This window comes from Poecilia reticulata, linkage group LG15 (assembly GCF_000633615.1).
Source record: "Poecilia reticulata strain Guanapo linkage group LG15, Guppy_female_1.0+MT, whole genome shotgun sequence".
Taxonomy (NCBI): Eukaryota; Metazoa; Chordata; class Actinopteri; order Cyprinodontiformes; family Poeciliidae; genus Poecilia; species Poecilia reticulata.
In genome coordinates this window covers 21701064-21714942 of record NC_024345.1, presented here as the reverse complement: position 1 = coordinate 21714942, position 13879 = coordinate 21701064, and the positions used below count along the sequence as shown (strand labels likewise).

The 13879-nt window shown below is 40.6% G+C and overlaps 1 protein-coding gene across 1 annotated transcript; it reads right to left on the bottom strand.

Annotated features, from left to right (window-relative positions):
• Positions 1 to 1316: 1316 nt before the first annotated feature.
• fam83ha (family with sequence similarity 83 member Ha) lies at positions 1317 to 11245 on the bottom strand. Its single transcript, XM_008430071.2, has 6 exons — positions 10952 to 11245; positions 9082 to 9526; positions 8820 to 8984; positions 8127 to 8251; positions 2341 to 6799; positions 1317 to 2254 (listed from the first exon to the last, which is right to left on the bottom strand). The coding sequence occupies exons 2-6, from the start codon at positions 9523 to 9525 to the stop codon at positions 2243 to 2245; spliced, it is 5205 nt and encodes a 1734-aa protein (XP_008428293.1). The 5' UTR covers position 9526; positions 10952 to 11245; the 3' UTR covers positions 1317 to 2242.
• Between the last annotated feature and the right edge of the window lie 2634 nt (positions 11246 to 13879).

Here is a 13879-nt window from a genome sequence, read left to right as displayed (position 1 = left end):
ACACACACACACACACACACACACACACACCTAAGGAGAATTTAGAAAGACCAATTAACCTAACAGTCTTGTTTTTGGACTGTAGGAGGAAGCCGGAGTACCCAGAGAAAATCCATGCATACACAGGGAGAACATATGCAGAAAGATCCCGGGCCGGGAAAAGAACCCAGGACCTTCTTGCTGCGAGGCAACAGTGCTCCCGCTGCTTCTGTAGTTTCAATTTATCTTATTTTTTAATTGAAAAAAATAAATAAATAAAAAATAGTTTACAAATACGAAGACGGAACAAGTGACCTGAAGGTGGGCTGGGATCCTCCGACTTCATGTAGCTTCCTGTTTGACTTTTATGACTTCCAAGTACAACTGCATAAAATGGCAAAGCTCCCCGAAGATATTTTGTGACCTGTGTTTATCTTGAGCTAAGTTAATTATTTTGGATTATATCTCTGGCAACTTTGTTCATCTAGAGCAGAGGTCTTTAACGTGGGAGGTCACGACCCCTACGAGGTCATGGAGGTAATATGGAGGTCGTGAGATTTCTGATCAGAGATTGTAAAATTTTTAAAATTCAAGCGTCTTTAAATACACATTAACATGAACAATAGCAAACGGATACAATGATGACAATGTTCCAGTCAGAAATGCACACATTCAATGACCAAGAGAAATGGAGAACATTATTGTTACTGCAAAGCAATACAATGAAATTTTGTTGGCAGCAGCATGTCAGACAACAAAATTGCTCAGTTTCAGAGTATAAAATCTGATCAATTTGTTAAAAATACACCATTTTAAGAAAAAACATATCCCATCACTTCTCTATTCAAATTAATGTTTAAAACAAAAGTAAAATTGTACATCATTTGTACTATATACACAATAATAAGACACACTTTATTTAAAACAAACACTAGTTGATTGTAGGCCCAATTTACAGAGTCCATAACTAATGATTTAATGATTTATTCGTTTTTTTCTATTGTTTCACCTGAACTGTGGATCTCTGCAGCCTCTCCAGCACTGCCAGCTTCTCCAACATGTTTTGCTTGACCTGTCTGCAGCTCCTTGGTCTTCATCATGATGTTTGTTCACTAAAGTGTATACAGCAAGTCTATTTCCATATTTACTGAGTTCTGAGAATAACTGGTTGCACTTGATCATAGTAAAGAGGTTAAATGCGAAATATGCAAACTGTATTTTGCATATTTTCTTCCACATCACAATTATTCTCTAACGTATGAGTTAGTTTCAAATCAGACTGCATGACATTGTAGTTTCTGGCTGATAAAATATGAAAAAATTCACACGAGACAGAGTATGATAGATCGGATGCAAATTCCAAGTATTTAAAGATTTGTGTAAGTTATATATTTTGACCACATGATGGCGCCAAAGGAAACGCCATGATTTGATTCAGCTTCCATTCAAGGATTTCAAGGTTTCAGTAAAAAATGATCATCAGGCAACAAGAAGAAACAAATAATTAAAACACCAAATAGTGTCAAGAGAGCTTCTTATTAAATGAGAATATAGATGAAAATGTGCAATTTGGGGGTAATTTATATATAATGGACTTTTAATACAACCAGCTTGAAAATAACTTTTAATTTCAATGAGCAAAATATCACATTTGGTCTGAATACCACTTTACTGTTGTAAATACAATTTAATGGGAGATTTTCTCTCAGTCTGCTGGTCCTTTCTGGTAGTTCCATGATTTTCTTTGTACTCACGCGTCAACATAATCTACACATTCACCTCTTTCAACTCCACAATCTACAAACATCTGTCATGTTTTCTTTAAAGTGAATGAAAACAATATATTACACAACAAGTTATAGTACAGTTTTACCAGCTTTACAAATTCTGGTTACTTCAGATTTTATAAGCTCACATAATGAGTTGACTTTAGTCAGTGCTGCAGTAAAAAGGCAAAAACAGGCGTCACCTCATAAAAATCCTGTTGCACACATTGCACTTTACCCATGCAGTCAGTAAATACAGCTTTGATCATGTCTTCTGCAAGTAAAATTATGATGCAAATCCTTTACTGAACATGGGGCGTGCCGCTGAACAGCTTTGCAGCGTTTTGTCCTGCTGTTAGTTTCATCAGATGAAGGTAAGTGAAGAGTCGGTGCCCTCAACCTTCGGTGCGTAGAAATCCTGTTTGCAGCAAAAGCAAGAGGCATCTTGCAGAAACAAATAATGTCTTTCCCTTTTCTCTATATCATTTGGATTCCATCTAAGGTGCCATCTGTCGAGAAAGTAAACAGAGAAAATCATTTACTACATATGCAATCAGATGTTTATGAAAAAATGAAACTGGTAACACATTCCTACCTCAAAACGACTGTAAACTTTCCTCTCCTTCCTCATGCTCTGAATCCTCTCCAACAGCTTCTCCTTCTCCTGAGTTGATTTAGTTTGCCCCCTGTTGTATGTCCTGTACCCCAACTCCTTCTCGTTTTTGGCCTTTTTGTCAGCCTTGTCTTCTTTCTCGTCGTCTGTGACGGGGGACTCTTTTGTTGCTTCGTTCCTGCTCTGGGATTGGGCAGAAATCTGCTCCAGGAGCAGCTTAGTGTCATCTCGGAGGTTGCTGCTTGTGATCACGTTCACTGTTGAAGAGTGGTAGCGAGACTGACTCGATTTGGGCTGCTTGGATGTCACCTCTGTTGTTTCGGAGCAGATACTCTGCTTTGATTGGTCTTTCGTTTTCTCCTTGCTTGCAGGATCCTCAGTGGATGGTTTCTGGCTCTTATCTTTGTCCTCTAGATCGTTGGACTTTTTTTCATCTGTCTCCCCTAACTCAGCCTCTTTTTTACTACTCTCCTGAGGTGCAGCTGGTTCTGGTGTTTGGCTTTGAGGAGTGACTGCTTCGGATATTTTGCATGGCAAATCAGCTTCAGCTGGGGCCACCATGGTAGGTTCACTTGGGCTGCTCAGTGATTGAGCTGTTGGCTGAACAACAGATTCCTCTGATTTTGGTTGAGTGTCATTGGATATTGAGTTTGTATCTGATAAGTTTTGCTCTGTAGAGACATTGGTTACCAATACCTTATCTTCAGGGTCCAAACCTGACTGGTCTGACTCAGACGTTGAGGAAGATGATAATGTTTTAGGAGCTGAGAATGTGGCCAAGTCTGTTATCTTGAGGTTGGAGGACGGAGCAGTTTGTATTGCCGCTTCTTGAGGAAGTTCACTTTTTTCCAACAGTGAGGCTTTAGGAGACTCTGTGCTTTCAAGAGATCCTGTTTCCGTAGGTACGTCTGCAGGTTGGTTGTCAACTGGTGCTGTGACAGATGAAACTGTCTTTTCCAAATCTGGTTCAGAGACTGAGCCTTCAGGACCAGATTCACTAGGCAAAGTGGAATCAGGTATAGATGGACAAACAGCAGGAGATGTGATTTGAGCTTTCTCATCTTCAGGTGATTTAAGGGCCTCAGACTCTTTTGCAACTGACTCCTCTTGTCCTAATTCAGTAACATTTTTCTCTAAACCTTCAACTAAAGGTGTACCAGCAAAAGATTCTCTCCTGTTTGTCTCTGTGGTGGCATTTAACTTGTCCGGCTCCAGATCAAAAGTCTTTTTGTCTGGAGAAATAACAGCCTCTGTATTTGCAGCATCAGAAACTGAGTTGTTCTCAGATGAAGCAGACTGGGAAACAGCATTTAGATGAGTTTGATCAGAGGTTTGTACATTTTCATTGGAGGGCTCTTGCTGTGAGGAGCCAACAGATTCCTGAGCTTTAATTTCATCAATATTTGATGATGTTGTGCTACTAACATTCGTAGAACTGTACACTTCTTGGGCAGAATCAGAAAACGAGGTCTCTTCTGTCGTGGCAGGGCGGTTATGCAAACCTGAGTCAAGTGGAGGAGTATCAGAGGTAGAGACTTGCACTGAGCCTATTTCTGATGTAGTTTCTGCTTCCGAGGGAAGAGGAGGAGAGCAAATACTGGTTTCTAACTGAATTGATTCAGTGTTTTGGGGAATAGTAGATGATGAACCTTCCCCTAAACCAGGAATTATTGAAATACATTCTAAAGTAGGAAGTTCTCCTTTGTCAGCACCTTCACCATGGGATGAAACGGCAGTGTGAGCAACATTTCCTTGCTTGGGTGAGTTCTTTTGGACAGAAAGTTCTGATACAGTTGGGTTTTCTGATGATTTGCTCTGACTTGCTTCGGTTTCTTCAGCAGAACGCCTTTCTAAGTCTGTTTTCACCGATTCAGCAGAAACTTCTTGTGCTTGTTCTCCAGAAGTACTGAGGGTACTGGGATCATTCCTGACAAGATTATCCTGCTTCCTGGTATTTTCATCAAGCTTCAAAGAGGGTGATGACTCTGAGTTTGATGTCTCTGTGGACAATGTAGTGCTATCTTCTGATGAACCCTTTGGTACAGAAGGTTCCATGCTTTCTGTTGTTCCTTTTGGATCCTCTTCCTTCTGGGACACTGACGTGTTTTGGAGATCTGCCTGTGGTTTTATTTGGGCCTCCTCTTCTCCCTTTTTAGCTAGTGAAGCTTTTCGTTTTGCTGCCAACTCTTTAAAGAACATGAGCCTATTATCAGGATCGCTCATATCTATATATGGAGATGTGAACAAAAGATTGGGCAGTTGTACCGGTTGATCGGTTTTAGGCAGTTCAACTGATGTTGGCTTAGACTGAGGAATCAGTGCTGACAAACTTTCTTTAACAAAAGGATTTGGCAGAGTTGGGTCTTCTGGAGGTTTACTTGGAGGGTCACCTGTTTCTACAGAAACAGAAAGGCCAGTTACTGACTGGCTGTCCAACTCAGTTTTCTTCGGCTGGACTTGTAGTTCAGTAGAAGTTTTTGGGATGTTGGAGTCCTTGTTGCTGATATTTTCAACTGAAGTTTCAGGAAGAGACTCTTCCTTCTGGCAAACTGACATGTCTGATTGTTTTAACTCTGCCTTTTCTTTTTCCTTTTGAGATTCTGCAGCTTTAGCAGCTTTACGTTTTGCAGCCAGTTCTTTAAAAAACATGAACCTCTTATCTGGATCACTCATATCTACATCAGTGAGCAGAGGTTCAGTCGGTTGTACCGGTTGATCAGTGTTGGGTGCCTTTAGTTCAGGGAGCTTGACTTGAGGCATCGATAGTGAAACATTATCTTGCTCTACATCTGTTGGTTTTATGGACTCCTTTGCCTCCGGGTTATCTGCGAGGTCTTGGGAATTTTTCCCCCTTGATGCGTCTTTGTCTTTCTCTTTTTTGCTTACATCATGTGGTTTCAGTGTTTCCAAAGTGGATTTTATGTAACGACTCCACTCGAAAGGTTCTCTTGCAGTAGATCTCCTTTGCCCCAAAACCTGTGAAACAAGGGGGAGTTTGGCCTGTTCGGTTTTGGTTTTGTCACCTCCCTCATCCTCTTGGTCTGCAGTCGTAGTTTCTTGAGGGGTCTGCTGCTCCAGGGAGCTGAAAATCAGTGAAGACCTCAATCTGGAGGTTCTTAGCCCCCCTGGATTGTATTTTCTCCTGAAAGAGTCATCCCTTTGAAGCCCTGTGCTTATTGGCGGTTTTTGGTCCTCCTCCTCAGTTTTTCTCCCTTCAGCTGTGTAAGAGGTTTCAGAGGACGCTGGTGTGGTTTTGGTTTCTATCACCACTGGATCAGGGTCATCCAGAAATTTCTTCGGTTTCTCTTGTGTGACTGCTTTGACAAAACCTGGCATTTGGCTGACTCTAGGTACAGTGGTAACCTTAAACTCTTTGACATTGGGTATTTTAGAACCTGGTAGATCTGGCAGCTGGGCCGTTTGTTGGATGGGATTCAGAGGTTCTTCAAAAGTGTCTGTCGGCTGAGTTGACACCATCGGCAGGCCTTCTTCCTCTGGATTATCATATGTACTAAGGTATGAGTCAATCCTCCAATTTCTCAGCTTCTGTTTTACAGTGGGATCCTTGCGGTTCAAGGTAAGGTCATGGAAAAAAGGCTTCTGATCGGCAGAGTTGGAAGGCGTTGGAGAGGTTTGACAGGCGTATGGTTGCCCTACCCCCAGTCTTTTGGGTTGAGGGGAAGTAAATGAAAAATCCACTGGTGGTTGTAGTTTATCTATGCCTTGATCAACATCTAGATTTCTGGTGGATGATAAATAGTTACGAACAGGATCAAATTCTGGTGGTACTTCTTGTTGTAAAGCTGGTACACGGTACTGCTCAGGCAGATAGCCTTGGTTCCAGAACTTATCATAGCTGCTGTAGTCTTCTTCTGGTCCTGGTCCTGGTCCAGGATAAGGCTGCTGGCCCCTATGAAAAGGTTTTCCCCTTGTTTCAGAGTCAGACATTCCTTGTTGTGGCATTAATGGGAATGAGTATCTGCCAGGAACATCTTCAGTATAAGAGTGACGCTTTAAGGCAGGATTATCTGTCATCAAATGCCGTGAAGGACCCTGGTCAAAACCGGGGTCCATGAACGACTGTTGGGAACCAAACCTGTTATATACATCTGCAGGGCCGCGAAGGGACCCCTGCCTATTTAGAGTCATAATCCTCAAATTCCCGTCGGGTGGATCATCATACGGATGTCCTCCCCAGTCATCAGAAGGAATGTCCACAGATATGAATCTATTAGGCTCTCTGTACAGTGAAGTGCTTTCATTGGGAAATTGTTTCTGTTGCAAAACTTTTAAATCCTCCATCTCAGCAAGCATGTGCTCAACATTCAGCGGCTGCGACTGAGCGAAGAGAATCCGGAACTCCTCGTCGAAGGTGGTCACCAGCTGTCCCAGGAAGAGGTGGGCCATGCAGCGGTGCAGCTTCTCAAAAGACCACATGAAGCTGGAGGAAGACAACAACCAGATGGGGTTACCATCTTAGAGACAAGCTTGAAGGCACAGCAGCCTTCACTCTTATAAAGATGTGAGCAAAAGCCTTGAAGTAAATCAATCTCTTATTGTTGAAGCTTAACCTTTCAATATTAAATTTGAGTACATAAATTCAGAGGAGAAAATCCCACATTAAGGGGTTATTTTTAAGAAAATTGTGCAAGCCTCTAGTAATTGGTAATAAATAAATAATAATTTGGACTTTTGTCGTTTTAATTTGTAAACGGTGACTTTCTGTTTCCCAACAGCTCTTTACTTCTATATATTCTGCATTGAGTTGGAAAAGACCAAACAATGGTTACTTACATCTTAGGTGTTATTTCTGTACATTTTGATGATCATAGCTTAATGATCCTTCCTTTTAATAGCTTAAAAGGAAGTTTCTGTCGTATCTGGAGGGTATTTGGGTTGCTTTGAGGTTTTCCTGTGCTTGTATGTTTATTTTTGCTTAGCCTGTATAACTTTAGTCCCCTTTGTTAGTTTCTGCTCAATTTATTCTTGTTCATTGCATGTACTCAGCTTAGTTTTTCTTGCTCTTCCTCGGTGTTTCCCCCTTTGTTATTGTTTACTTCCTCTCCAGCTCCTTTCTGGTTCTGTCTCTCTTTCTTGGTCTCCTCTCACAGCTGCACCCTGTTTCTAATCAGTCACCTGTTTTTAACTTATGTAGAAACTGAATTTAAGGTTTTTCCATTTCCTGCAAGCTATAATCATAAAACCTTCCAGAAATAAAAGCTTGAAATGAATCACCCTGTATATTCTATCAAATGTTGGTTTCACTTTTTAAATTCAATAATCTTCCTTACTTTGATGCATTCATTTGTTTTTGACCTAAGGTTACCTACACCTACATAGTGAATAACAGATAGCTTTTACTTTTAATTTGAAACAACCACATCAGTAACAAACAAGGCTTTTGTTTTCAAGTCTCCATAGCAACTATTAGATACTAAACAAAACACATCGACAGGAAGCTACTTTATTCAGAGGAGATTTGAGATTTTAATCAACAAGAACTCTATGAAAAAGAACCACAGATGGGACCCCACTGTGGGTGGTGGAGTGATGCTGAGGGCCTGGGAAGCTTGTTAAGAGTGCATGGCCTCATTACAGTGAAGCATTTAGCTGCTAGAGCAGAGAAACAAATATAGAAACAAGAAACTGTCTTTGCATGACAAGACTTTATGCTGCTGCAACAAAAGATGGATTCATTTTAAGGCTTTTTTACACATCTGTATTGGGATATCTTTATCAATAACATGTTTAGATTTAAAGGAGCCCACCTGTAATTTCCACTCAGCACAGCTCTGCAGTCGGTCAGCAGGAAGCGATCCATCATCTGGCCTTTGAAGGATTTCCCAGAGCGGCACTGATATGTTATTCCAGACACTGTTCTCAGGCGTATGAACTGCAGGACACATAAAATCCAGTCACATCATTGATAATCAGCAGGTCATGCATGTGATAATGTTTTGAGATGCTAGCTAAGTTAGGAGGCAGAGCTATATCCCTCTAGCAATGCTAATATGTGCTGTTAACCTGATTTAAATCGGTTACATAAGAAAAAGGAAAAATACTGACAAACCAGTTTATTTTTATAGCTAATTCACCTGAAAGTTCATGGATTATAGTGTAAAGAAAAGCTTGATAAAGTTCCTTTATTTGGATTGTGAAACTATCTACCAACAGCTATGCTAACCGCAATACTTCTGCTTTTCCACGGCATTATTTTGGAAACGGCACTAGGCAACAGAGCCGGTGACATGATAAATACATGATTATGAGAGAAATTTCCAGGAAAAGACCAAAAAGTAATGTGTTTGTGTGTCAGAGCGTGTGAAGCTCCACTCCCTGTCTGCAGCAGGCACAGAAAAGAACCTCTTTTAAACAACTGAAGCATAACCTTGACCTGTTTTAAGTCATGCTTTTATTTGCAGCAAAATGTAATTTTTTCAGTAAGAAGCTGCTGTACTCACTGGGAAGGCCTGCAGATTGACTCTGCAGTTGGCCACCATGTTAACAAAGAGATCAGCATTCTGCTCGTCCAGCAGGATGTAGACAGCAACTCTCCTCCCAGCAGCATTGAGAATATCCGCAAATATGTCAACATCAGTAAACATGTCCATCACTATAGCGATGACCTGAGCAGAGAGAAGCCGAGAATGAGATGATAGTTAGAAATACAACACAGGTGGGACGCTGTGAAAGGAAGGTGAAGAAGGTTTGAGAGAGGCCAACCTGCTGGGCGCTCTTGATCAGCCGCCGGGCCTGCTCCTTGATGCTCGGCATGTCCGGCTCAGGGGGGTTAACCAGGGTCGTGACCTCTGTGGGCTCAATGAAGTGATGGATCTGAGGCCAGCCGAGGTCCAGACCGGGGACGTCCAGGTCAGAGTGAATGGGCCAGTAGGTGTCCGAGGAGCCTTCTCCCTCGCTGTCCAGGAACTGCTGCTCAGAGAGGATGCTCTGCTTCGGAGGCTGAACGACGCTCTGGATGTACTGGATCTCAGCCGGGGACAGGAAGTCCACCACGTCCACATTTTGGAGGCACTGATAGTATCCTTTCAAGCTGCCCTCCACCAGGGCGTCCACAGCCAGGCGGTACTCCTCCCGGTAGTGAGGAGGGAGGTAATTGGGGTCCAGGGGGTTATCCCCAGCAGAAGAACACTGAGAGCGGCGCGCCATACTGCAGTTCCAGGAATAAAAATTAAAATAAATAACTCATTCAATGCAGTTTGGCTGATTTACATCACACGCTGTCTTAGATTTAACATATTTGTCAAAACTCAAGAATCAAAAGCAAAACAAAGACGGAGCAGCTTCAGGAATCTGACCTAAACATTAGCTTGACTGCATCACAAGCGTAGGAAGAGGATGGAGATACTAGACTTTACATGTAAACTAAAAGAAAAAACATACAATAAGTCAGAATTACAGTAAGAGTCACACATTTAATATAAGCCAAAATAATAAGATATGCTTTGATTTAGTGTTGTGTCATTTAGTTCATGAAAAAAATGTAAAACACCAGATAATGATGATTGTAACAGAAAAAATGAATTCTTGTTGTTACTCTAAATAGTCCTATGATAATGACAATAAAATAGAAAGAAAAATAAGGTTATAAGTTGCTATCATCATAAATAAATCATTATCACACCATTACAAGCACCAAATAATAAAATAAATAACCAAATAGTGATTAATTATTTAAATAACTATACCTACACGACTGATACCATCACGACTATAATAATAATAATAATAATAATAATAATAATAATAATAATAATAATAAGCAAATATAAAGGAAAAAAGTTATTATTTATCATTTAATTAACTACAACCATTACCAACACCATTGTCACAACAACAATATTACCACTGAAATATGATTACATAATTTGTATGTAATATTACATAATTATATATTATAGTAATAGAAAATAATATCCTGTAATAATAACATAATAGTAATAACATTTTCAGCTCCATCTTAAAATTTGCAAATCAAAAGGTTAAGAAGTAAATAATTAAATACATTGTTTTAAATAACTACTGCCTGACCTGCCGCTACCATTATTACCACAATCATAATCATTGTTATTCAGCGAGGAAGGTTTCAGGAAATACGCTGCAAGTCGGAGAATATATATCACATTTCTATGTAGTAAAACTCATAAATCGTTTAGTTTTTCCCCAGTGGATCTGCTGGAACAGCGTTAGGCTGGAATGTGAATAAAAAGGGAATAAAGTTGAGTCCAACCACAGCAGATGGTTCTGGGTGGGTGCGGCTCCTCCCTCTGGCCAAAAGTCTCCATTTCTAAGCTCACCGTGAAACCGAGCAGTGTGACAGAAAGGCGACACAATAACAACAAGTATAGAGTTTCAAAACGTGAATGAGAAGAAAATAGCAAGCTGATAGAAGTAAACAGCTGATTTTGGAGTAAAAGTGACTCTTCTAAAGTTCGTTTATAAAGCTAAGTAAATAAAGAATTAAAGCTAAAACAGAAACAAACAGGACTGCCATATGTACACATTAATAACGATACATAGCGGTTTTATTCAACAGCAGCCAGTCCCACCCTGCGGGGTTTTGTCATAAACTCACCTCTGTTATATTTCCTCGTCAGGCTTTGCGGAGGTTAAACTTTGCGACCATCCTCTTCCCCGTTCAGCGGGTTTTTCTCCGCTGCTGCGTCGCGCTTTGCTCCATGTTTCCAGCTGGGAGTTTGAAAGAAAACTTTTCTCTTACATGCCTCTTCTCCTCTCTCCTCTTCTCCTCACCCAGCTCAACCAGTTTGCCGTCATGCTTCAGGCATGTTGGCTGAATCTCTGAGACGCGAAGGGGAAAACTTGCCGTAGACAGAAGCAGAAGCTCCGCCCCCTGTCAGGGCTTCACGTTTTCAGGTTTTCAGACGCCTGAACTCTGATCATCTCTTATCTGACTCCTGAGGTGCTACTATAACCTCCTCAGAGCAACTAATGGAGGCTTTATCTGTGTTTGGGTAAATCTATGCTCATCTGCTGCCAACTTCAATAAAAACTCTAAAAACATCCCAACAACTGAGTCATAATAATAAATCTCACATATAGGCTTTGTTGGCTTCAGTGATTGTTTAATTAGTTGAGCTATGAGTTATTAAGCATTGACTAAGTGGGTTGGGCTGACGGTTGTTGGCTTAATTGCTCATTTGTTTGATGCAGTTTCAACATTAGTCACAGACATTCAACTTCGGAAATGAAATCAACAAAATTAACCCAGACAAAAAAAGGAAACAATAAGAGATGGGAAGCCATACAGCCACACTCTGTAGGCATTACAAGAGCTGAATAGAGGCTTGAATCATATCTGAGGAACAGGACTTGTTCTTCAGTGGTATGGGGTTCCAAATATGTCAAAAATCGGATTTTGCTGTGGTGTGTTTGGAATATCGTAGGGCTACAACACCTCTGACTTGTGGAGTTCCTCATGGGTTTGTTCTGGAACCACTTTGTTTTCACTGATTTTGCAAAATATAATAGCCAGTTTCACTGCTTTGCTGATGATATTCAGATTTATGTCTATAAAACTTATTGTGTGTTTATGTGATACACTCGAAGATTGTTTAGTTATTACACACTCGGTTATTTTATGCTCTCTTTAGACATACCTGACATGTTTCAACGTTGTACTTCCATCTTTGTCAGGTGTTATATATATTCATATTCATATTCCAGTAAAAATAAGAACAAGTGATTCACTGGAACCTCTACATATTTTAAAATTCACCAAATTCATGTCATTTTGTGTAGAACATAACTCAAAGTTAAACATGGCTCTTTATTGTATCGCCTGTCTAAAGTATTCAAAAGAAAATGCAGCTTGAGAAGCTGAAAAATCCAAGCCACAAACGTACTGATGTTGGCAAAGCAGTCATTAATTTTCCTGCTGTCTGATTGGCTGAACCCCCAACAGCAGAGAGATAAGGAAGACCATTGATGTTAGTGCCAACATGGTTTCCACTCTGTTATATAATACTTTTCTCTTTAATAAAAGTCGGTCAAATTAATGTTTCATGCTCTAATGAAATCAGCCTTCTGAAGTCAGAGTGCTGACACTGAACGAATCATAAACAAATAAATCAAACAAACCCACAGACCCCAATCTCAAAATCCAATATGGCTGCTGGAGAAAACAGTGAGTGGAGTCTCTTAGTGACGTTACACTCAGAAGTTGAAACAACGACCTTGACAGGCTGCCACAGGTCCTGGTTATTTTTTCTCACATACAGAGAAGATCATTTTTCTTCTTCTTCTCCTCTGCTTGCATTTTCTCCGCGTATCGACCTGCAAACTGCAGCTGCCTTAGGGAGTCGCAAGAAATAATGACAAATACGAAGAGTGGAAGTTTTTGTCTATATGTAAAAGGTTTTGTAAAACTGGCATCAATCCCAGCCTCTCAGCACAGTGCGGTGTGGCCCGGATGACGGCGGTAAAGTCGGACGCCCTTGGGCCCGTAAACTGGAGAAGTCGCTTTGGTCAGTTTGGTTCAACATGTGAAACACTGATTGCAAAATGAATCAGTCTGAGGAAACCAATCAAACTGTTCTCACTTGAACTGCTACATTGTTTTTTTTTTCTTTTCAGTTTGTGTTTCAAGTAGGAAGTTCATTGTTAGAAGCTGAAAGAGACCAAATCACCATCTGATTAAACAGAAACAGCATTTGAATGGAGTTAACAATGAAATCTGCTTTTTTTTTATCTCAGTCCATTAGCAGTAGCTTGATAGCTATTATCAGTGTTTCATCAAGAGAGCTGTCTCCTGCAGGTTAGATATTAACTGGTCATAACCTCTCAACAGATTTCCAAATATGCGGACTACGTCTTTAAGGCTCCCTGCTGCTGGAAGCTCACAAATCAAAGTTCAGTTCTCTTCCTGGTCATTTTTCATGTATATTATGGAGCAAAGTCGATTAGCACCACATTTAGCCATGCTGTGTTAAAGTGTTTTTGTCATACTTTAAATTTTAAAGTCAGCTTTCATGAATCTGAAAACATAAAGTTGGGTAAAAAGGTTTGTAAGATTCAGTCTGGAAAGCGTTCAAAGCTTTTTGTGAAGGTTTGGAACCACAGTGAGATCCGTTATCCATAAATGGAGAAAACATGGAATAGTGGAGAACCTTCCCTGGAGCCAAAATTACCTCAACATGTCATTCAGCAGGTATGTGTTGCCTCTGGTAAGGTCAAAGGTCATGAGAACAGTAAGAAAGAGAAACTGGAGAGAGACCCACATTTAGCAAAACACACAGTGTTTAATGGACAGATGAGACTAAAGCAGAAGTTTCTGGAAGGCGTCACATCTGGCATGAAGAAACATTTCAGAAAAGATCATACCCAGTCAAACATGGTGGTGGCAGCATGGTGGTCTGGGCTGCTTTGCTGCCCAAATGGACTTTATTTCAAAGGCCATTTGTTGCTTTAAGTACAAAGATAACCAGGAAGTGAGAGTTGGAGTTACCTGGCTACAGGTAACTCAGCTCCAGTCTGACTTATTTTG

What these genes read in the sequence shown, in the direction of transcription:
- fam83ha (XM_008430071.2), bottom strand. Translation starts at nt 9,525, where the DNA reads ATGGCGCGCCGCTCTCAGTGTTCTTCTGCTGGGGATAACCCCCTGGAC. An exon ending in TGATCAAGAGCGCCCAGCAG is followed by an intron (nt 8,985 to 9,081) that starts GTTGGCCTCTCT and finishes CTCTCTGCTCAG; the next exon opens with GTCATCGCTATAGTGATGGA. An exon ending in GTGCTGAGTGGAAATTACAG is followed by an intron (nt 6,800 to 8,126) that starts GTGGGCTCCTTT and finishes GTCTTCCTCCAG; the next exon opens with CTTCATGTGGTCTTTTGAGA.